At 34.3% G+C, this 23,826-nt stretch overlaps 2 protein-coding genes, 1 non-coding gene and 1 pseudogene across 3 annotated transcripts; 3 read left to right on the forward strand and 1 right to left on the reverse strand.

The window, feature by feature from the left end:
* Positions 1 to 6,201: 6,201 nt before the first annotated feature.
* LOC117933959 lies at positions 6,202 to 7,453 on the forward strand (annotated as a pseudogene).
* Positions 7,454 to 10,926: 3,473 nt separating this feature from the next.
* LOC117934200 (ATPase family AAA domain-containing protein 3-B) lies at positions 10,927 to 17,899 on the forward strand. The gene is made up of 8 exons (XM_034855843.1): positions 10,927 to 11,303; positions 13,312 to 13,407; positions 13,519 to 13,629; positions 13,726 to 14,035; positions 14,923 to 15,013; positions 15,472 to 15,805; positions 16,196 to 16,344; positions 17,130 to 17,899. Exons 1-8 carry the CDS (start codon positions 11,013 to 11,015, stop codon positions 17,641 to 17,643), a joined length of 1,896 nt encoding a protein of 631 aa, XP_034711734.1. The 5' UTR covers positions 10,927 to 11,012; the 3' UTR covers positions 17,644 to 17,899.
* Positions 11,880 to 12,000, forward strand: LOC117934346. The gene has a single exon (XR_004654481.1). It is a non-coding gene; the product is annotated as a small nucleolar RNA snoR83 (small nucleolar RNA).
* Positions 17,900 to 18,886: 987 nt separating the features above from the next.
* On the reverse strand, positions 18,887 to 23,237 carry LOC117933017 (NADH dehydrogenase [ubiquinone] iron-sulfur protein 6, mitochondrial). Its single transcript, XM_034854362.1, has 3 exons — positions 23,069 to 23,237; positions 19,313 to 19,397; positions 18,887 to 19,195 (listed from the first exon to the last, which is right to left on the reverse strand). The coding sequence occupies exons 1-3, from the start codon at positions 23,180 to 23,182 to the stop codon at positions 19,086 to 19,088; spliced, it is 309 nt and encodes a 102-aa protein (XP_034710253.1). The 5' UTR covers positions 23,183 to 23,237; the 3' UTR covers positions 18,887 to 19,085.
* Positions 23,238 to 23,826: the final 589 nt, after the last annotated feature.

Raw genomic sequence — 23,826 nt, forward strand, 5'->3', positions numbered from 1 at the left:
TGGAAAATTCAAGGGAAAAAAAAAAAAGAATTCATTTTCTTTTGTTTGGTTAACCACAAAAAAAAAAAAAAAAAAAAAAAAAGTCAAGAAAAAATGGAAGGAAAATAAAATCAACAAATTGTCTTAAATAGTTATCAATTTGTTGAATAATAAAATAAATTAATCCGATAAAAAAACTGTTGAAAAGCGTGTATTTTTCGACATAAAACATTGCTCATAAAAAGTCTCTACTATTATTTTTTTATTAATAATTATAATATTTATGTATAAAATTTTCCTCATGCAATACAAATAAATATACGAGTAATAACTATTTTTTATTTTCAAGGGAACATTTATAGCTAATAAAAATCTCTTTAAAAAATTTAAAAGGATTTTCGGAATCAAAATTTAGAAATAAAATATGTTCATATAATGTAAAAATAAAAAACTACTATATAAACTATAAAATTCAAAATTAAATTTGTAAAAATAAAAAGATACAATATAAAATATTTTTTATTTGTAAAAATAAAAAATAGTAACTTTTTATTTTTACATATTTCGATCTTACATTTGGCCAAAACTCACTAAAGAGCTCTTTCAAAATCTCCAAATTTCCCCCTCTGGCAGTAGCATGAACAACTCTATTTATCATCTTCCACTTAAAAACAGAAGGGATCTCCACAATTTGCTCCTCTATCTCTCCACCTTTGCCGGTGGAGAACCTTGGGGAGACTACAAAATAAAAAACAATCCTAAAAACCTCACAATTCTTTCTCCTGGCAGCAACATAAAGTATATCAATGACACCATATTCTCCTTCTCTAAAAACAAGAATAGGGTATCTTTAGAACAACTCCTATCAGAGTTGTACTACATATATCAGTATCAAGAATTCTTCTCTCTAGCTGGTAATCCTGCACTAGAAAGGATGTTATAATAAACTGCTCAATGTTTTGAATGAGCTAAGATGATATGGAGGCTGCCATTACAGTGCACTGCCCTCTGAATAACCACTCATTTATCTGAAATGAAACCTGCAAAATTCATACATATATCCTATGATTAATGTAGAGATACATGAACAAAAAGGACTAGATAAAAATGTAAAAACGGGTATCAAAACTAAGGTAAAAGTAGTTGTAGATTTGATTATCCTTAAGTTGGTTTACACAACTTCTAACAGCGGCCAACCACTAAAATTAGCTAACTATACAAAGTGCCACTCCACAACCCCATGATGCTATCTATACAAAACATATCACCTTAAGCACTTGAGGCAATCAAACTGAACTCTGTACTTTGTTCGGTAGCCGCAAAAAACGTAGATAATCAGAGAATTCAATGAAAGAAGAAGTCCAGAATTTGAAATTCAATTTGTAAATTATCAAAAACTCAAGAAACAACAAGCTGGTCTAAACCGAAAAAATCATAATTTCCTCCATTTTTCAGTTAACCAAACAAAAGAATAATTGAATAACATGCTGAAAAGATAGATGCAATACACAACTGCAGAACATCAGCCAGTAAACAATAGCAGAACATCAAGGGTAAAAATCATATCAAATCCAGAAAGCAACAAGCTAGGAAAGTTTAGAAAAATTATGGTGAAATTTAAGAAACGGGAAAGGCAAAAACAACCTAGAAACCCAAACAGAGAACCCAAGAGAGAGCAATTACCTTGGGTTCTGGGTTTTCACAGGATAAGGTGGATTGGAGTTCAATTCATACTTGATCTGAAGACATGGATCTGAATACATTCACTGGATTTGAAGAATTCATTTCATCCATGGGAACTTGATTTGAAGAACACACTTCATCCATGGGAACTCGGGTGCCTGAAAATGGTAGGTTTTCGGCGCTGGAAGGTGGTTGAAGTGATAGTGGTGGCCGTTGAAAGGGTCGACGATGGTGAGAAGCCATAGCCACCGATGAAGAGGAAGTTAGAGGTGAAGCCTCGGTGAACAAGAGCCCGATAAAATTTTTCCCCCATTTTCCTTCTCTTTTTCTCTTATTTTCCTCATTATTTTTGAAGAAAAATAATAGGGAAAATATTACAATATTTTCTTTAATATTTTCCTTTATATTTTTTATCCATCATATTTTCCATGTCATCCAAACTAAAGAAAACCATTTTCCTCTACATTTTTTTCCCTTTCCTTAGCATTTTCAGAGAACTAAACATAGCCTAAATGTTACATCACATTTAGAACCCCTCAAATGTTATCTCATACCTAAGCCCACCTAACAAGGTATATAAGAATATTACGCTTGTTGCACGTGCAAAGCACGTAAACTGCTAGCTAATAATGTATTTTTTTATATTTAAATTTAAAGTTAATTATTTAATTATTTAAAAAAATTCATGTTCATCTATTTTATAATTTTATCTGAATATATTTTATTTTAAAATATTTATATTTATTAAATAATTATATTAATAGGTCAATTTTTTTATTTTTTTTTATTTTTGCAGAGTAGATAATATTAAATTTGATTTTTTTTAAAAAACAATATTTCAAATTGTAATTCAATGATGTACCATTTATATTAAAATTGAAAATAAGTTTTATAATAAATTAATAAAATCTTTATTTATTTTCTATGTTTTTTTTTTTATTTTTGAATAGAAAATTTCAATATTAAATAAAAATAATTAATTATTTTTTATTAAATTAATTAATTAGAATGAATAAAATATAATTAATTTAATTTATTTTTATTATTTAATAAAAAATATATTTTATTATTTATTGAAATTTAAAAACTAAAATAATAATCTTATTCAAATAATGTATATAACTCTTATCAAACTAAAAAAAATTATGTTGTTTTCTTATGCAGTTTTTGTTCATGGTTTGATATTTGTAGGAAAGTGGGGTGTAGACCCCCATTTTGGGGTGTGTTTTTGCAGATTTTTTTGCCAGGTAGAGGGCTTTTAGTAGCCCATGTGTTGCCTCCTGATTGGCTGGTGGAGAATCATGTTAGTGGTTTAAAGACACAATGGGAGAGTGACACGTGTCATGGAATATTCTAAAGAAAAGTTGCAGGCCGTTAGAGCAAGCTGGAGAAGCGTATTTGGTTGCTGAATATGAGATATTTTGAGGTGGGTTCTTTGGCTTGAGGAGCAAGACATAGGGGGGAGATTTTTTGAGAGGTTTAGTAGCTTAGAGAGAAAGTCTGGAAGGAGGTTTTGGGAGAAAAGCTTGAGAGAAAGCGAGAGATCTTGGGAATGAGAGTATTCTGTTGTCTGGAAGGAAATATTTTGGTTGCTTGAGCTGGTTATAGGAAGATGGGGAACGTTTTTTTTTTTTTGGGTTACAGAGGAGAGCTAGGGGAAGAAAAAGAGCCTGAGTTGAGAAGAGAAAGAGAGAATTGTGAGAGAAAAGAACAAAATAGAGAATGATAAGAGGAGTAATGGCACAGCTGGGAGCTAACCCACTTTTGGCTTGAAAGAAGCATTCCAGGTATGATTATTAGTGAGCTCCTTATTTCTCATTTCCATCTTGATTAACTCTCATTTTCAGTATTTCTTCTGAGTATTTGGTTTATTGATTGGTGTGGATATTATAGGCCACTTGTTTGTTTTGTGGGACTCTGGGTATGCATACTCTGTTTTTAGATTTATTTTAGGTGTTTTTTACTTCTCTTGAAAATATCCGATGCTCTGTTCCTTCCCTAAACTTAATGTATCAAAATCATGTTCACTCCCATTTGATCCCACCTATGTTCAGCTCCTTGATCTTCATAAAATGGAGTTAGACTTAACGGTTTTTTTCTTCATTTTATACATGCTCTGTTTTTCTTCACCTTCTCATCCGTTTCTGGTATTTTCTAGAAAGTTGGGCATCATGTTTGGGTTGGCCATCTTGATCAAAATGTTTCTAAGAGAGCTCAAGTAAAAAAGATGATGATCATTGGTGTCGAATTGATTCAATAGATTTATTTCTGAAAGTAGTCTAGTTGTTGAGAGTGTCTTCCAAGCTTAGGGTTGATTCTGTTGGCACCATTACTTAGTGGGAAGGGTACTCCCGGTGCTTCTGGAGTACAGTGCTTGAATGCAAGGTTCAGTTACACAATATGGGCAAACGATCATTGATTTACTTTTATCAGAGGCATCACCATAAAAGATATGCTCGTAAATTGAGTTGTGTGCCTTTGATGAGACTCTTAGTGTTGGCATGAGTATTGAGAGTGTTATGGATGAGGAGAACAGTGACAAGTTATCTGGTGTACATGATGTTGGATGCTATGCTGGTGAAATGTCAGTTGTTTGGATGCAAAATTAGCTTTGGCGGAATCAAACACAAGGACGTATGTTGGAGTATGTGAATGAGCTTTGTGATTTACTGCCAAACCCAATGGGAGGATCAACCGTGGACTGTTTGTAGCTTTCTTCCATGTCTAATGCTTCCTTTAGTGTTGGTGGTAAAGTCTTTAATATCTCAGTGAGTATGTGCTGAAGGTAAGTGGCAGTTGGCATGGAAATAGTCCCAAAGAGAAAGTTAAGATGGAAAGAAGGAATGGGAATTTCAAAAGTTGCCAAAAAGAATATGAGTTCCAAAAGAAGGAACTGACAAAAATAGGAAAGTTGGAAGCTGAGAAACACGTTTGATACATTTTATTAGTTGAAAATAGGAAGGATGATTTTGAATAAGTGGTGACAGAGCATTTAAGAATGAATAGAGCATACTGGGGATTGACTACTCTAGATCTTCTTGGAAAACTGGAAATAGTGGATCAAAATGAAGTTGTTTCATGGGTCATGGAGTGTCAACATGAATCTGGTGGGTTCGGGGGTAACATCAGACATGATCCACAGATAGTGCATACCCTCAATGCAGTGCAAGTTTTAGCTCCTTTTGACAAGCTAAATGCTTTTGATATTGATAAGATCACAAATTATATTGATGGGTTCACTCCTCATACGTGCATGACCAGCCTATATTCCTCTCATATCCATTTTCTCTATTCTCACACCTCATGCCTACTGTACCCATCGTCTTCCATGCTCACCACCCATATCTTCATCTTCTCCAACCACCTCACTAACCCATTTCTCACATTACACCCCCATCATCCATGCCATCCATGAACAAGATCACCAACCCATTTTTTTTTTCATTTTCTCTCACTACTCGTGGCTATGCTTAATACCAATCCCATGCGCATGGCCACCTTCATTTCACCACCTCTCCTATTCATCCCTATCACGCATGCACCTATGGCCATCTTTCAATGTTCACTTAACCCCATATCACCATACCCATAACCCTACATATAATCATACCCATTTTCCTTCACTGCCACGTTTCCATCTTTCATGCTCATTACTCATTTTTTCTCTCACTACCCACATCTCTTACCACTTTTCTCACCTTCCTAAATCCACTAAACTCATCAATCTCACTACCTTTCATATCTCATTCCACCTATGCTAACCCATTCTTCATTTCCCACTACCCATTCCACTAACCTCTAACTTCATATTCCACACCATACCCACCACAATAAATATAATCAATATTTGGACCCATTTTTTTTAATCCCACGCACGTAGCCACCTTCGATGGACCCTACACAATCATTCCTTTGTACCTGACCCACAACCCGATTTCTCTGTCATATTTCCCACTCCCTTATTTGCATGGCATGCATGATATTTTCCAGTATTGATAGAAATGAATAAAGGTGATATGGAAACAACTGGTGAGGATTACTCTATAGAATCCACAAATGGCAAGAGGCCATTCCATGCCTTTCTTAATGTCGGACTTGTGAAAGCATCAACTGGCAATTGTGTGTTTGGTGTTCTGAAGGGAGCATTGGATGGTAGCTTGAACATTCCCCATAGTGACAGGAGATTTGTTGGGTCCTCAAAGGATAGCAAGCAGCTTGATGCTAAGGTTCATCGAAAGAGTATTTATGGTGACCATGTTAGTGCATATATAGAGACTCTTAAGACATTTATGTAGCTCTCAAAAGTCTCTCCTCATTTCTTCACATCCAATCCAATGCTACTCTCTCATTTCTCTGGAATATGAGCGGCGCAATACATATCCTGTTCTCCTCGGTATTGGATCCTAAGGAGTTATAGGGAAGGAGAAGGACTATTTTGTTGTGAATATTTTAGAAACTGATTGTGCATCCTATAGTGTCCACTATAGCCAACAAATTATTGTTGTCTTTGATAATCATCGAAAGTGGATGTAAAGTATCATGTTCCGGCCGATTGAAGGTCTTCCTGACGCTGTTGCCCTAAGATGCCTTGCATGGGTTCCCTTCTACCTCCATCCCAGGTTGGAGTTTGTTTCTTGCTCCTGGCGAAATGCCATTCATGGTCCTGGATTATTTAAAGCTCAACAGGAGGATTGGTTCATCAGATAATCTATTATGTGTATGCGCTTTTAACCTTGAAAATTTATGGCAACTCTATGACCCTCGTAAGGATATTTGGATTAGCCTTCATGTTCTCCCCTCAAGAATCAGGCACCTTGCCCACTTTGGTGCAATCTCCACTGCAGGAAAGCTATTTGTACTTGGTGATAGTAGTAATGTTGTCGATCCATTGATGGATGATCAAGATGAGAGTTTTACAACCAATGAAATATGGTCTTGTGACTCCATAATTCAGCAGTGGACCCCAGGGGCTCCTATGCTTGCACCCCGAGCCATGTTTGCATGTTGCGAATTAGATGGAAACATTGTTGTTGCAGGTAGTTTTACTAGTTGCCAAAAATCAATTTCTCAAGCAGAAATCTATGATCTTGAAAATGATGCTTGGGTTTCAATGCCTGATTTCCACTGCACTCACAAGTTAGCCCGCTCAAGAGTCGTGATTGATGAAAATGTGCATGTCTTGCACAAGGGTTTTCTACTGAAACATCCCAGTTTCGTGAAGGTTATATCGAGCAAACACAGATATTTTAGAGCACAACTCTTTCCTTGGGGATGTGAGCCTGTCGATTTTTGGCTGTAAAATCAACATTTTCTACACAAGTAGACTCTACAAGGGGAGAACCTACAGGGAAAACTGGAAGAATCATGCGATAAGAGATCCTTAAGAAGATTGAGAAATGGAAAAAGCCACCGCCTGCAAAACAACCTAAACCTTTTCCAGTTCCTGATTCTGAGCCTAAAGAGAAAAGATGTGGTCGTCGACTAAGGAAGATGAAGGATAGGTATGCCATAACGAACATGAGGAAGTTGGCCAATAGGATGCAATTTGATATTTCCTGAAGAGAGTTCTTTAGGGGATGGGATGGGGGGAGGATATGGAATGCTCAGTCAGGCTGGGAATGAAAAGTTGTGTGTATCAGTTGGTCAGAGTAAACTTGTTGCCAAAGTTGCTAAAAAGTTCAAGGAAAAGCAATATGGAAGCAGTGGTGTTACCTCAGGATTGACTTCAAGTTTGGTCTTCCCACCTGTGCAGGGGATTGAGCTGTCAAATCCCCAGGCTCTTGCAATTTAGCTTGGAAGTGGAACCCAAAGTATCTACTTTTTTGAAATATGAACCTTTTCAAAGATCAAGAGCACCTGAGCAAGCAAGACTGAAGCATTCCTTTATAGTACAATGTTACTTGCCTAAGTATCATTCTCGTCTCTACCTTGTGTTAATCCAACATTCTGAACTTTTCATGGCTTGGGTATTGTACCCCCAAAGAAGAATTGATGCCTGGTCCACAAGGCTCCTCATTCGCATGGTCACTTTGGGGTACTTTTGATCAGTTCTCACCCACCTACAATTTCAGTACACTCATCACATTGCAGTATTCATCATTCCAACTCCATTGGGGTTTCAGAAACGACATGCAACTAGTGTTTAAGGTGCCCCAAGTTCAAGATTCCACTCTGCATGGTTTGCATGGCCACCTTTGGGCCACATGTCCTTTTGCCATTGCTTCATCTTTGATTTTAAAAAATAACTTTCCCAAATTTCAGTTTCCAAATAATTTTTAGAATTTTAATTCTCAAATAATTTCAACTCTTCAACTTTTCATCCTTAGCATTTTTCTTAGATTCCAAAAATCCATTTTCCAATAAAATTTGCTGCCATTTTCTTCGGCATGCAATTTTCACAACTTTCTTGATTTTAAAATGTTTTGAAATAAGCGTGAATTTAATCCCGTAATTCCGAATAATGGAGTTATTGGAATTGATTCATGCAAAATAAAATGTGCTTTGGTGGGGGCCCAACATCAAAGAAGTTTTATTTAAAATAAAAATGAACTTGAGTGGAGTGTCAGGTGTGTTATTGGTGATTTCGTATTCGATTTAGTGACATGTGAGCCATATTTTATTTTTCATTAATTGTGTACTAACTCCATTTCTTGATAGCTCATTATGGCTCGTTGTCAAGGTACGCACCCGCTCTCACTCTATCCATTCTTTATTGAGTGTTTTGATTCTCACATATGAATGATCGTTCTGGGTATCCATTGATTTCTTTACCAATTGCCATGATTGCTTCATTTTATTAGTAGAGACTTGTTTTTAGGGACTTAGAAGGGTGCTATGGTCTTTACCGTACTTTCCTGATAAGTAACCCGACTCCCGACCCCCGAGCCCTGATTTGGTTTTTCATAAACCACATTTTATAAAATAAGGAGTCACACTTAGGGTTTTCTTTCTTATTTTGTTTACCCTTTAAAAATAAAATAAAAATAAGTGGCAACTCCAAGTCATTTTCTAAAAAAATAAATTATTTTTCAAATAAAAAACAAGCTCGCCATCAAGTGGAAGCGCATGAGCAGAAATGCGGGGTCCACATGGGGACATTTGTAAATATTGGAAAAAAAAAAAGTTTAATGAAGTGACACCTATTATAATTAGAAAATTAGTATGTTTTAAATTAAAAAAATTAAATTTGGTAGGTATCAAATTTACCATCATTATTATTTGTGTGTGATGAATATTTAAATTTTTTTATTTTAATTAAAAATAAAAATAAAAAAGATGATGTGATTGGGATTTTCTTTTTGTAAAAATATATTATTTTCCAATGTGAGAAAAAAATTCTAATTTTGAGAAAAAAAAAAAAGAATTTTTAATATAAATTTTATAATCATTTACAATCATTAAAAATAATTATATGGGAATGGTTGTTATTTCATATAAATAAAGAAAAACAAAAGGTGAAAAAAGTGTACAAAATGCATATAATGATATAAATAAAGAAATTATCGTAAATCTTTTATCTACTAAACGTAGTGGGGAAGATAGAAAAAGATAGAGGAGACAACGAATTTTGTAGAAGCACATACTAAGCATTTTCTCTCTCCTAGGATTTCTAGCTTTACCACTCTCCTGTCGTGACGCATTCAGCAAAGATCGACTCTAGATTGGTTCGAAATCCCTCGTTGCAATTTTCTTATTGTTGTTGTGCAGTAATCGAGCTTTTTTATGGGAATAAAATTGGTTTGCTATTGGTAGTGTTTTTATTTTCTTTTTCATTTTGGAGACCTGGAAAGTATTTTAGAAATGGTGATGAAGCGGTGTGTATGTTGTTTGTTTTTGTTAGTGAGAGATGACCAATGGTGGATTCGGGTGGAGCGTTTTTTGGGGTTTTGGGTTCAGTGGTGGTGTTGAACAAAATAAGAAGAAACCTAAATCGAGTCTTCTAACACGGAATAAGAAGAAATCGATGATGTGAATGAATGACAAATGAGTAAATATGTGATGGAAATAGGGCTAAAAAATAGTCACAACAAAATTGTCCACATTTCGAATTTTATATACAATATAGATATTTGTCAAAAATATAACTCTTAGTTTACAAATTAACACAATATAATGCAAGGAAACTAAGGACAAATGATAAAAAAATTAAGAGCATTAAATAAGAGCTGAAAACTCAAATTAGTCATTAAATGCAATTTGGGTTTAATCTGGCTACTAGTACTTGGGAGTGAAGTCCCCTGATTGGATTGGAGTTGGATTTTTAAAGGAAGAATTGGGTTCAACAAAAGTACACATCCCATTTTTATTATAAAAAAAAAGGGGGCAAGTGGATAATTCAAAGGGATTAAGGGGTTTTTGGAAATAGTTTTTAAAAATAATTACTAAAAGTAATAATTAGAAATAATTTTGAAAATACTTCTTGAAAATGATTTTAACTTGTTTTTATGAACAAAATTATATCCGTAAACTTAAACATAAAAAACAGTTTTTTTAACATATATATATTTTTTTGTGAATGTAGTTTATACTCATGGATAAAGCAAAAGTTTTCAAAATATTATTTATTATTTTAATTATTTATAACTCTAAAAAAAAAAAAAAACAATTGAAAGTATCTCAAGTTTACTCTAAAAAAAAAAAATTTCTTCTCAAAATAATTATTAAAAATTATTTTTTTTATTAAAAGTTTATTAATGTATTTTTAGTTCAAAAATCATTTTTATTTAAAAAAAAATGAAATTTCATGTAATTTTTTGTTTTTAACATACACTAAAAATTAAAATTCGAACTAAAATCGTTATTTTAAATTCCTAATACTAATATTATAAAAGTTTTATTAAATATATAATAGTGGTTTATATGAGTTAAAAAATAGTTGTTATGAAAAGTAAAATTATTATATTCTACATACTGAATTTAATTGAATTTTTTTAAAAATAGCTTCCTCAGTATTTTTTTTAAACATGCATCATAATTATTTATTATAATATTTGTAAATAGGAAAAAATAATTTTCCCATCTAAAAAATAAATTTTATTTATTATAATATTTTTTCAAAAAGTGTTTGAATATGACACGAGGATTAAAAAAAGTTATGAAGATATTTTTGTCTACATGTCATGTTTTTTACCTCTTATATAACCTTTTCTTGTTCTTTGAGAAGTCGTGAACCGGTCTTTCACCGGTTCAACCGCCATTCCGGTCCAAATCCCATCAAATGAAAACGGCCACCACTTCCGAAAACCCTACAAAAACCCTGAGAAAACCACCCACATTTTCTTCCCCTCCAAGGCTTCTAAAGCCCTACAAAACCCCTCTAAATCACTCTTAAGACTCCAGGGCTAGGGATTATGGCCAAAGCAACTGTTGCAGGGCTGATTTCAGCCCTCGCTTCTGCGGCCTTGTCAGTCGACCATGCTTACGCAGATGGACCATTCAATTTCCCCCCATTTTCTTCATCTTCCCCAGCGCCCTCACCACCGAAGGCTGCTCCTGAAGCTCCTCCGCCGTCCGATGCGGAGACTTCTAAGCGGGTCCGAAATGACAATCCGCGGACGACGTCGGCGGGTTTCGATCCAGAGGCGTTGGAGCGAGGCGCCAAGGCGTTGAGGGAGATTACGTCTTCTTCGCACGCCAAAAAGGTATTGGGTTTTTGCGGTGTTTAGTTGTTGGAAAAGTTGAGGAAAGGGAAGCAAACTTTGGGGTTTAATGTGTTGTTTTGGTTCTTGAAATGAAAAGCTCAACTTAAACTAAGTAACAAGTCACATTATTGCTGAGGGAAAAATGAAAGAAAATAATGTGTTTAGCTTTATATTTGTTGTTTTGATTTGCTATTTTTTTTCTTTAGAAGATCAGAACTTGCATCAGTTGAATTGAGTGGTTCCATTAGGCCCATTTAAGTGGAGGTTTCTGTTTTCTGGAGGCCTAAATAATGAAAAAAAAACCCTAAAAAATTAGTATTTATTTTTTCATTTTCCGGGGAACCAAACAGGTCCTTACTAAGAAAGTTTTGAATTGAATATTTTATGTTGTTTTGATTTTAGAATAAGAGAAGGAAAGAAAAGTCTCAGCAGATAAACTAAACCCAAATGTTTTTTCTGTGTATGTTTCTGTTCTTTTTCCACATCAACGAAACAGAGGATTCTCCTCCATTTGGTTGATGGGAAAATAGGAGAAAAAGGAATAGGTAAAATTTGGATTCAGGTTGTGCCTTCATAATCCCAAATAAATGATTATGTGTTTATTTGATTCATGGGAGGCAGACATCAAGAATGGGAGTTCGCTGATAGCACCTTTTGTTTTCCAGAAGGTGTTTTAATAGTACCTCACCAGACATATAAACAATAAAGGGAGAGATATTCTTTAGAGGTCTGTTGCTTTCCTTTGAAAAATAGAAAAATAAAAAATAAAATAAAATGAAAGAGACTCAACCAAGTCATATATATGGATGTGCAATGAAAAAAAGATTCATTCTCTAATTTGCGTAGAAATCTAAGAAGAAAATTTTATTGTTCTGTTTTATGTTGTCCTGGTTTTTTTGGGGAAAAAATGCAGTGCTCATGTCTTCTAGGGCAAATTGGGTAAATAGTGGAATTAGCTTAGTTGAATGGAGGGTTTCCCCCCTAGTTGTGAAGCATTTTGAAATCTAAGATTTAAATCTTTTTTCTGCCTTGTGCCCTCCTCCATCTGGATGTTGAAAAAGCCGATGGAAATGAGTGAAGACAATTTTAAGTTTTTGTTTCAAAAAACAAAAAAATAATGTTGAACCAGCCAATGGTTGCATTGGGATCAGTTTGGTGGAGGTTTTTGTTTTTGAAAGTTTATTCTGATTCAAAACTTTGATTTATTTTCTTTCCTTACATTTTATGTAGAACAAAATAGAACTAGGGTTTTCTGTTTCATGTTTTTTGATGCTCTTTTCCTCTCACTTTGCTTTGTTCATGGCAATTTTGTTTTCTGACTTCTAACAGAAAACATGCTTTTCTATGTTTTACAAAGTGTACCAAAAATGTGTTGTTAATTAATTGTGTTTAATTCAGTGTTCTTTGGAGGGAATTAATGGTGGATTTATGGACAATTTAAGGTCATTAAAAGCCAAGAAGAGATAAACCAATTAATGTTGTTAAAGGTTTGCTTTAGTTGTGTTTATTTATGAAAGACTAAGCCAAATAATTGTAGTGGGTCGGTTCAAGGTTCAAGTTTTTTTTCCTTGCTCTGGCCACCCCAAGCATTATCATCTTCTTGGTTGCTCAGAAAGTTCAGAAGAAACAAATAGGTGAAAAATAGCAAGTTTGATGTTCTATGCTGATTTTGTTTCTGAAAAATAAATAGTTGCTGTAAGGGAACCCAGGTAATCATGTTGGCTCAGTTGAATGGAGGTTTTTGTGTGAAAGGTTTCAGGTGAAATATTATTCAACTTTCCTATGGTCTCTCTTAGCAATTGAGCAGTCTCTACTTTTTGTTTTGTGATTCCCTTTTTTGGCACTTTTTAAGCTCTCATATTTCTCTTTCTGTTCTTTTTCTCAGAGTTTTTATTTATTTTAAATTTTTCATTTTTTATGTTTCGATATGTGCTTTGAAATGGACTTATAATGGTTTGGTTTGGTTTGATTTGATGATTTGTGCTGATGGTGGTCTGTGTTGCCATAGGTGTTTGAGGTTACAAAGAAACAAGAGGAAACAAGGCAGGCAGAGTTCACTGCTAAGTCAGCAGAGTTTAAGGCTATGCAAGCACATGCTGAAACCGTAAGATTATGTGATTTTGCACTAGCTTCCAGATGTTACAGCTTGGAACATATTTCATCTTTGAACACATGTCTTTTTGTTTCTTTAATTATTTGTTTTCTTGTTTGGCAGGAGAGACAGAAGGTGATATATGAAGAACAAAAAAAGTTAGCTCAGCAACAGGCACAAATAAAATCCCAGATGGCACGTTATGAGGATGAATTGGCAAGGAAAAGGATGCAGGCATGTGGTCTTAAGTTCTTCTATTTCAAATTGAATATTGTTTTTGACATTCATGAAGAGGGATGTAATTGCTTTTAATGCTTGATTGTGATGCAGGCTGAGAATGAACATCAAAGAGCAAGGAATCAGGAACTTGTAAAAATGCAAGAAGAATCATCGATTAGGCAGGAGCAAGCTCGACGAGCAACAGAAGAACAGATTCAAGCACAGCGTCGGCAGACTGAAAGGGAAAAAGCGGAGATAGAACGGGAAACAATCCGAGTGAGGGCTATGGCAGAAGCAGAAGGGAGAGCCCATGAAGCAAAGCTAGCTGAAGACGTTAATAGACGAATGCTTGTAGAACGTGCAAGTGCAGAGAGGGAAAAATGGGTTGCTGCCATAAATACAACTTTTGATCACATTGGAGGTATTTCAATTTAACATTTACGCTTAGGTCCAATCTTATATGTGTCCCTATCAGTATATCTACTGGCCATTTTGTGGCAAGGTTCATCCCTATGATGGCCACTTCTTTTGTTATCTTGCTGTTTGCGGCCTATGTGTTTATCATGATATATGGATGTCTACCTTTTTATACCTCATATTTGAACATTTTTGTGTAATGTATTGATGTTTCCTTGGCTATAGGGTTTAGTTTTGGAGATTTTTTATAAGATGAAGCTCTTGTGCCTGTGTTTGGGATTTTGATAAATGATGTCAAACGTATTAGCATGTTAATGTTTCATTATTATATATATATTTTTTATCAATATTCATTATTATATAAACTCTCTTGCATGCATGTGTGGATGTGCTTGTTCTACATGGTTGAGAAAGTGAAGTTTGCATTGAGAGAAAGGAATTGTTTTATGTCCTTTGTCTTCTATGTCTGATCAAAATAGTGCTTTTTTTCTCTTTTTCTCCTTTTTTTTTTTTTTAAAAAAAATTAACATGTTGTTATTCATAATAACTGGTTTAATTTTCTGGCATGAATTGCCCTTTTTTAATGCTTACATAATGTCATTTGTCAAGCCGGGAGTAATCTGCTTCTGATAAGTAGTAAGGTTCAATTTGAGTGCCTCCAGGGACTGAAGATAAGTGCTTTCTTAATTAGGCAACCTAAACGACTCCCTTTTTTCCCCAATGCATCCTGTATACTGCTTCATACCAAATGTATGTGGGATACCCAAGGCTGAATATGGATTTCTTTATCTTTATTGGATATCGTTATTATCATTATGCTGTTTTGGATTTATTTATGTACAACTTTTGCTTAAAAGCTTGGCTTAATGGGAACCCATCCATTTTTTCTAGGGGGTTTGCGGGCCATACTAACAGATCAAAATAAGCTGGTTGTAGCAGTTGGGGGAGTAACAGCTCTTGCTGCAGGGATCTACACAACAAGGTATAGATCGGAAACATTTAGAAACTGAATATTTGCTTCTGTTGTATATGTATGTTCAGTGCTCTCATGGCAGTCTGGAGTTAATATCTATGTATGTTCAGTGCTCTCATGGCAGTCTGGAGTTAATATCTATGCCACAAACCTGTTTTTTCTCATCTTGTGATGAGGTCCTTCTCTGGACGATACTTGTTGCTTTGGAAGTGAATGTGCATCAAAGTAAAGGTTTTAATTTCCAGGAAGTATATATTTGCCATCTCTATGCATATTTGGGTGATTGTGTTGACCAAAATTAATGGTGACAGGATTTGTTCTTTAAGAAAATGTTTACATGCTTGAGAATGTATTTTAGTGTGCCCCAATTTTTATTTCAACTGCTAGTCTTGTGGTTGCAACTTCTGTTATTGTATAAGTGGCTTTGTAAGGATTTTGTTTATGCATATCTTCTTTTTTGAATGCAGAGAAGGTGCAAAGGTGATTTGGAGCTATGTGGATAGAATATTGGGACAACCATCATTGATCAGAGAGTCCTCCAGAGGAAAATATCCTTGGTCAGGCTTGTTTTCTCGTAGGATGAGCACTCTATTACGTGGTACTGAAAAAGGGTCTTCTTTAACAAATGGAAAAGGGTTTGGGGATGTGATTTTACATCCTTCACTTCAGAAGAGAATAGAACAGCTGGCTAGTGCAACTGCCAATACAAAATCCCATCAGGCTCCATTTCGGAACATGCTCTTCTATGGCCCTCCTGGAACAGGAAAGACAATGGCTGCTAGAGAGCTGGCTAAAAAATCTGTGAGAAATCTTAACCCCTTATCATGCCCATTTTTTTCCCTTAAATTTAAAATATTCTCAGTTGTTGTGTTGAACCCACTTTTGTTATCTTGTTGGTTGCTTGGTATTTTAGGTTTAGTCTTTCATTGAGCAGTAGAAGGCCAAGTTGCTCTGTTCATTTTCTCATACTGTGAACAATCTTTTAAGGTTTTTGGTATTAAATATGAACAAATTTACAATTAGTTGATTTATCCTTTCATAAAGAAAAAAGAAAGAAAGAAAGAAAGGTTTTTGGAACCATGTTCCTATCTTGTGGGTTCTATGTGTTTTCACAACTTAATATCCAGCTACAGAGGATGTATCAGTTCCCTTTCTTTGTATGTATCTGATAATATTCCATTATGCTCTCAGGGGTTAGATTATGCATTGATGACTGGTGGAGATGTAGCACCGCTGGGATCACAGGCTGTGACCAAGATACACCAGTTGTTCGATTGGGCTAAAAAGTCTCGGAAGGGTTTGTTGCTTTTTATTGATGAAGCAGATGCATTTTTGTGCGAGTAAGTGATAATTTCCCCTTTAATTTGATTGCCTGAAGGTAATTCATGTGGTATACAATTCATCTAGATCCGTGATGCTTCAACTCTAGCTATGCCCTAACCTCAACCAAGGGTTATGAGAATTCTTTTTCATCTTCCAACCTATATGAAGAGGAGCATGCTTTGTTAAATACTTTGCAATCATATGGTGTCTCACAGCCTCTTAACTGTATTCTTTTTAGCCTTTGGCTTCATCTTGGATTAAATTACTCCTCCGTAGTATATATTCATGGGTCTAGGTTGCATATGGCGTCTTGTTGACCAAATTATTCATCTACTTGGAATAGCTGTAGAAGTCGAATATGGATACTAACACCTATACGGATCTTCTAGCATTATAATATCTTGCCAAATACCAAGTATCGGACATGTTTTGAAGGTGGCCAGGATATTGAATGACAATAAGCAAGTTGTTTGGAGTATTACTTAGCACGTCAGTTTGAATATGTGACCAAAAAGAAATCATTCTTAAACTTGTCTGATTCACTGGGATAGTTTGCACCATAGAAAAGAAAAGTAGGGAAAAAAAATCTACTTTATCAGTAAGCCCCAGTCAATACATGTCTCCTCTCTTTCCCCTCACTCTCCCATTTCAATTAATTATGATTTCGCTGGGGATGTATACGAACCATCATAATTGTGGCATGTCAATTGATTCTGGGTGGAAATGCCTTCTGTTTGAGTATTTGTTGATTCACGGGAATTCCTAGATTAGAACGTTGAGATTTGCTGATGAAAATTTTCAGGCGGAACAAAACCTACATGAGTGAAGCTCAAAGGAGTGCCCTCAATGCCCTTCTTTTCCGCACAGGCGACCAGTCCAAGGACATAGTCCTTGCTCTTGCCACCAACCGACCTGGTGATCTTGATTCGGCCATGGCAGATCGCATTGACGAAGTCCTGGAATTCCCTTTGCCCGGAGAGGACGAACGATTCAAGCTGCTGAAGCTCTATCTGGACAAGTACATAGCCCATGCTGGAGAGAAAAAATCCAGCTGGTTCAAGCAATTGTTCCAGAGACAACAGCAGAAGATAGAGATCAAGGGATTGACAGATGAGGTTATAAGAGAAGCAGCAGCTAAAACCGAGGGATTCTCAGGGAGGGAGATAGCAAAACTGATGGCAAGCGTTCAAGCGGCGGTATACGGGAGCGAAAACTGTGTACTTGATTCAAACCTTTTTAGAGAAGTGGTAGATTACAAAGTAGCTGAGCACCAACAGAGGAAGAAACTGGCAGCTTCTGATGGAGGTAGCATTTGATAGTGTTTTTCTCCCGTTGTTTTTGCATTTTTAGCTTTCGATATTTGTTATTGAGGCAATTTTTTTTTTTTTTTCCAACCAAAGTGCCTAAAAATAAGCAGGTGAGAGTGTCTGCTTATCTGTTTTACCATAACCCACATATTTTTTGTTTACTGGGTTTCATGTTGTTATCATTATTTTACCCCCTGGGAAATTGGGGGAATTTTTCAGCACTTAGTTCCAGTTTAAATTTGATGCTGATTCAGATTATGACGGATGTGAACATTCAACATACTGTCCATACTAGCTTAGCATGATGAAAATGTACTTGAAAGACCCCATCCTGTGCTTCTGCTTTCCGATGTGGGATGGGTGAAAATTCACATTGTAACAGGGGGGCTCCAACCAGTCTCCAAAGTGGACAGGCAATTTGGCCACTTATGTGTTTTCTTCAACAGTGCAGAAAAAAAAAAAGAAGGGCAAATGCTGGTATTTTAAAGTTTCTATTTATTACTTAGAATCCTTGAATAACCATAAATATGTATAAAAATGATATAAATTAAATAATGTAATAATTTTTAAAATTGTAAAATGGTATGATATATGCAGATAAACTAAATAATTGAATTTACCTTACGTTTTAAATATATTTTCATATTTAAATATTGAAAATGTTTTATTTTAAAAAAAAAATAATATACTTATTTTTATTTTATCATGATTAAATATAAAAAATAAAAAATAAAATATTACTTCTAATTTTGATAAGTTCATGTACGAAACATTTTGTTTGTCGATATATAATTATCGAACTTTGGTTCATTTCTGGTTCACGAAGGGTTTTGTGATGGTTTTGAAGCCCAAATAATCTCCTAAGGGAAAGCGAAATGTGTTGTTTCTCAAAGGGTAAAAGCCTAAAGTTATGTTTGGTTCCCGGAAAATACTAAGGAAAGAAAAAAAATACAAAGGAAAATGATTTTTTCATGTTTGGTTGTCCTATGAAAAATATAAAAGAAAATCAAATATAATTAAAACTAATTAAAAACTTATGTATTTTAAAATTATTTAATCTTTATATTAATGAGTTAAAATAAATAAAATGAGTTTGAAGTAAAAAATAAAAATAACTTATCAACTTTTAATCTATTTTTTATTTTCCTTCATTTTTTCTTTCCTTCTATATTTCCTTTGTATTTTCTTTCCCTTGCATTTTCCCTCAAATTTTCTGAGAACCAAACATAGCCTAAAAGTATCATAATGCTTTGCCTGATAATACACAATCACTGCATTCCATAAACCCGGAAATTATGAAGAAATGTGTTCCAAATCTTATTCACCTGATAGTAAACGCATAAAAGTATCACCAGTAAACCACAGAATGTGTTTGGAAATGCATGGGTTCAAACCATTAACGGACATTCCCAATTTGGATTTGCGGGAGGATCATACCCAAAACCAAACTCTTAGTGATGATGGTCCTGAACATACCGTAGGCCACAGTACTTGCAGACGGCTGGCTCCTTCAGGTCCAAGCATATGAATTCAATCGGGTGACCGAGGGCAGGATTGGTGTCTGCAACCAAAGAGCAGATACCACAAGAACATAGAAGTGAGAATACAAGCAAGAAGTTTGAAAAGTATCCTGTTTTTTCCGAAAAGAAAAAAGGGAAATAGTTCCATGAAAACTAACCTCCTTCACAGGCAACAATCCTGGCTTCTACCTTAATCGGTGGGACTTCATTGATCAGCTCCATTGGAGACTTCTTACTTGTATCCTATCAATGCAAGCAGGCAATGTCCATATCAGGTGGTATCCATATGAATGAGAAAAGCCATGAAGGGTAATTTTAATCCCAGTTGATTTGCATATTGACATGGTTTAAGCTCTTGAACACTATTTTCTTGTACATTCATAACATCAGGTAGACAAGGTCCCCATAACTTTGCACTTACTTCTTGGCTTATAGTTACACCCGGGTTGGGATATCGAGCGAAACTCACAATACAAGAAAGTTTCAATAAAAACCAGTTGGGAACATACTAACAACTAAAAAAATCTAGAACGAGTATGCATACTTGGAAGGGCTAAAAGCACCTAGACTCTAAAAAGAACTTAAAGAGGAAAAACTACTTTACCACATTAATAATTTTCCTCAGGAATTAAGGTATGATAATTCTAGAGAATCAAACTTAATCAAACCAACGGAAAAAAATGATGCACAGAAAGTTACCTTTCCCACCTTACCTCCTAACTCATCCGAAAGAAACTTCAATTACAAAGAGAATGCTAGGTACTGTCCAAGGAAATCTTTATCCTCTTAAATAAGTAATTCATTAACAGACATGATTTGGCCTTATAAACCCGGTGGTTGAATGCTTTAGTCTGACACCATGGTCAATGTCCCTTGTCTACCTTAGTATTCATTTTCTCCCATTGCTACCTAGGAGATTGGATTGAAAAGTCTGAAGCTAGGGAAAATGTTAATAACCTCTCATGAAAAGGGGAAAAGAATCTGTGGATTGTGACATCGCTTATACTCTTTAAACTTCGTAAAGAATAGGAGATGATACAGATAATGTAACTCAAATTCAAATAAGAAAGCCAAATAACCAAGCACGTAATCATTCAAGCTAGATACAATCCTCCCTCCTTACAGATGAGGCATCTTTGAGCAAGGAAATTGAAATTAGCATACAAGCAATGAAAAGGCCAAAAACCAGACCCTGTAGACTGGCTAAGGATACAGATGTGTCCTTTTAAATGCTTATGCATAATAGTCCCTTCTTTCACAGGGAGCTCTACCTTATTTGGCCCCAGATACCAAAATGCCACCTCTATAAAAAAAAGAGATATGCACAACTCACCAACGAGATGTTAAATCTTGTTTTTCTGATAATATAGATTATGTCCAGGATACTTCCTACTGTCGAACCTCCTATACTTGACGCTTCCCTGCTCCCACCCCACCATACCTGCTCTGCTTCCTTTGATTTTTTTCAAATGTCATCTAAAGCCCCAAAGAACAACATAAATTTCAAATATTGGCATTGTTTGAGATAGCTTCTTTACTTTTGGGCTTAATTAGAAACCATACAATTTCAAATGGCAAATTTGGTATTTTAAAAAGTTCTATTAACACAAAACATAACTTCTTAGAAGCTAAAAAAGCCTTCTATGAGAAGCATCATTGTCCTTACTTCCATATTAAACTTCTTTTAAAGCCAAAAGCACCTTGTTAAAAATTAATCAAACACAAAAATGAAGCTCTTATTGGGCTTAAAAAAGAATTTTTTTTTTCCAGTATGCCACTTCAACAGGTTTTTTTCTGATAGGCAAAGGCAAAATATATTAAAAGCGCCTAATAAGAAGGCACAAAAAGGAGGGGTAAAATGACTATTGTAGTTGTATTAAACATTTTCTTTAGTCAATTAATTCCAAAAGGATTACTACAGAAAGAAAATTCATTTTAGGCATTATTTTCGTATGAATATTGCATAAGCCATAAGGTGATCCTCATGATAAGCACTTGTCAAGTGCTTCACACTTTAAAACGCTAAGTCATATGATGTTTTAGCCTTGCTAGTGCTTTAAAAAAGGCATTCTTCCCTCACATGCCTGCTTGACTTATGCAACCAAACTAAGCTCCTAAAATGATTTTGAACACCAAATATCACAAACAAACATGTTGAGGTACACTTTGATTTTAGAAAATAGGGAAAAATAACTTTATTACATACTTATGCATTTGGACCATATAAAGCACGTAATACAAGAGGATTACTCAATAAGCTTTCACTTTACACATAATGTATGCAAATAAAAATCACCAAAGAAAAAAAAATCTGCAAAATAACACATAATGTATGCAAATAAAAATCACCAAAGAAAAAAAAAATCTGCAAAATAACTTTCACTTGTATTTTTTTTTTTTTTCTATAGGTAAATAAGCAAGATATATTAAAAGCACTTGCCAAAAGGCAAAACAACTTTCACTTGTATTCTTTGTAGATTTTTCCCCAATACGTTTGGGTCTTAAAATTCTCAATATTTGGACCCTAAATACAACATCTGAATCATTGTTCAGATTCAAATTTTTATTGTCTTGTCTTCCATTTTTTCTCAGCAACCAAACAGAGGGTAAATTCTATTTTTTATTTTTTTGATAGGTAAAAGGATATTGTATTAGATAAAAAAGTATAAACGATGCGTACAAAACAACCAGAGGGTAAATTCTATAAAATCACCCAATTCCAATAAACTGGGAAGTTCTAGTACAAACTGACAATACAAATTAACTATAAAAGATCCCTGCTGGTAATTTTCTATTGTGCTTCTATCTTCAGTTTTTCAGTATAGAAATCCTAAATATAACCATTTAACTTCATTTTCTGGTCATTTTTCAGATTCTAATTTTCATTGTCATTTTCTTCACCTCCATTTCCTCAGCTAGCAAACAGAGGATAGATTCCAGAAAATCACCCAATGTCAACCCTCTGCCCAACAACATTAGCACTGGGGAAATTTCAGCCCTTTGTCTCTTCTTTTCCCCATTTTCTCAGCAACCAACCAGAGGGTAAATTCAAGAAAAACAACCAAATTTGAAATCTGTGACTAAAATATCTAAAAAAAAAGGGGGAAGATTCAGCCAAAACTCAAACTCTAAGAATATTCAATGTAGTTTCTGTCCAGTTTTCTGATTCAAGTTTTCATTTTTTTTCTTTTCCATTCCCCCACTTTCTCATAACTAAAAAATAGTACAAATTCTAGAAAATAGCCCAATCTCAAATCCGAGCCTAGAAACCCTAAAACCAGGAAGCTCCAAACTGAAAAAAAAAAAAAAGATAAACAATAAACAATAAACAATAAAAACCACCTGAATCTGAACAAAAACGCTCATTAATCAAATAAATAACAAATTTATTCGTGATATTATCATTATTATAAAAGATAAGAGAAAAATATTTGGATAATGAGTGATTGCATCCGTTAGGCAGCGCGGTTGCTGATTCTTCTGGGATCATCTTTCAGATTCAAATTTTATTTTCTCGAGTCCTCCATTTTCTCGGCATCCACACTGATAGTAGATTCTAGAAAATCATCCAATTTCAACTCTCTGACTGAAAACCCAATAAATGGGAAATTTCGCCAAAACACATTGAACTTCGCATCTTGGCCATTTTTTAGATTCAATTTTTTGTTTCACTGTTTTGATTACCCCATTTTCCTAAACCAAACAAAGCACAAATTCTACAAAATCACAAAATCTCAAACTCTCGGCCTAGAACCCCTAAAACTGGGAAATTTCAAACTTAAAAAAACAGAAACTGACCATAAAAAAAAAACTAATTAATCAAAATAAACAATAAATTTATTCAAAAAAATACTATTATTTATGATCATTGCTATCAGAAAAGATAATGATAAAACCAGCTGGAGACTGAGTACCTGCATCCATTTGGCAGTGTGGTTGCTAATTTGGCTGCTCACGAGGCATAGACTGCGAGAGTTTGAAGGCCGATTAAGCGATGTCGTAAGGGCTTTGAACAGATTCGACGCCATTGCAAACCCTAGGAGATCGCAGAAAATGATAGTAACAAGGAATCGGATGACAAACAGAGAACGCCGATTCGAACGCTGTCGTTTTGACATAGAAGTGTAAAACGGCGTCGTTTAAGAAGGTAGAAACGGAGGAAACTAAAACCGGCTAACTGGGGAAAAGAAGACAATTCAACGTTGTCGTTTCATCAAACGGAAATGAATTTTAAATGAAGTGAGACTTTGAATTGAATTTATTAATAAGTTTAATAATTTTAAAAAATAATATAAAACTTAAAAATATATATATAATGGCTTTAAAAAATAATAAACATAATTGATGCTTTAAATTCTTTAATAGATATTATAATTTTTAAGAATAATTTGAAATTCTAAAAACTAATTAATTAATTATAAATTAAATAAAATAATTTACAATGTCATATTCCTAATCAAGTAATTAATGTAGGCATATAATTAAAATTTTGGCTCATTTATAGTTTTAAAAAATTAAATAATAAATACTATTATATTTATTTAAAATAAAATAGTATTATTTAAAATTTTATTAATTTGGAATAATTATTCTCTATTTTTAACAAAATTAATTAATTATGCTTTTATGAGATGTTAATATCCATATTTTTATAATATTTATAAAATCATAT

The sequence above is a fragment of the Vitis riparia genome, chromosome 16 (assembly GCF_004353265.1).
Source record: "Vitis riparia cultivar Riparia Gloire de Montpellier isolate 1030 chromosome 16, EGFV_Vit.rip_1.0, whole genome shotgun sequence".
Classification (NCBI taxonomy): Eukaryota; Viridiplantae; Streptophyta; class Magnoliopsida; order Vitales; family Vitaceae; genus Vitis; species Vitis riparia.

Bases quoted from the DNA above. Each gene is read 5' to 3' on its own strand.
- LOC117934200 (XM_034855843.1), top strand. From the start codon at position 11,013: ATGGCCAAAGCAACTGTTGCAGGGCTGATTTCAGCCCTCGCTTCTGCG. The intron at 13,630-13,725 runs GCATGTGGTCTT...ATTGTGATGCAG, and splicing joins TGGCAAGGAAAAGGATGCAG to GCTGAGAATGAACATCAAAG. The intron at 15,806-16,195 runs GTGAGAAATCTT...TTATGCTCTCAG, and splicing joins GAGAGCTGGCTAAAAAATCT to GGGTTAGATTATGCATTGAT.
- LOC117933017 (XM_034854362.1), bottom strand. From the start codon at position 23,182: ATGGCGTCGAATCTGTTCAAAGCCCTTACGACATCGCTTAATCGGCCT. The intron at 19,398-23,068 runs GTACTCAGTCTC...TTGCATTGATAG, and splicing joins ACACTGCCAAATGGATGCAG to GATACAAGTAAGAAGTCTCC. The intron at 19,196-19,312 runs GTTAGTTTTCAT...CTTTGGTTGCAG, and splicing joins GATTGTTGCCTGTGAAGGAG to ACACCAATCCTGCCCTCGGT.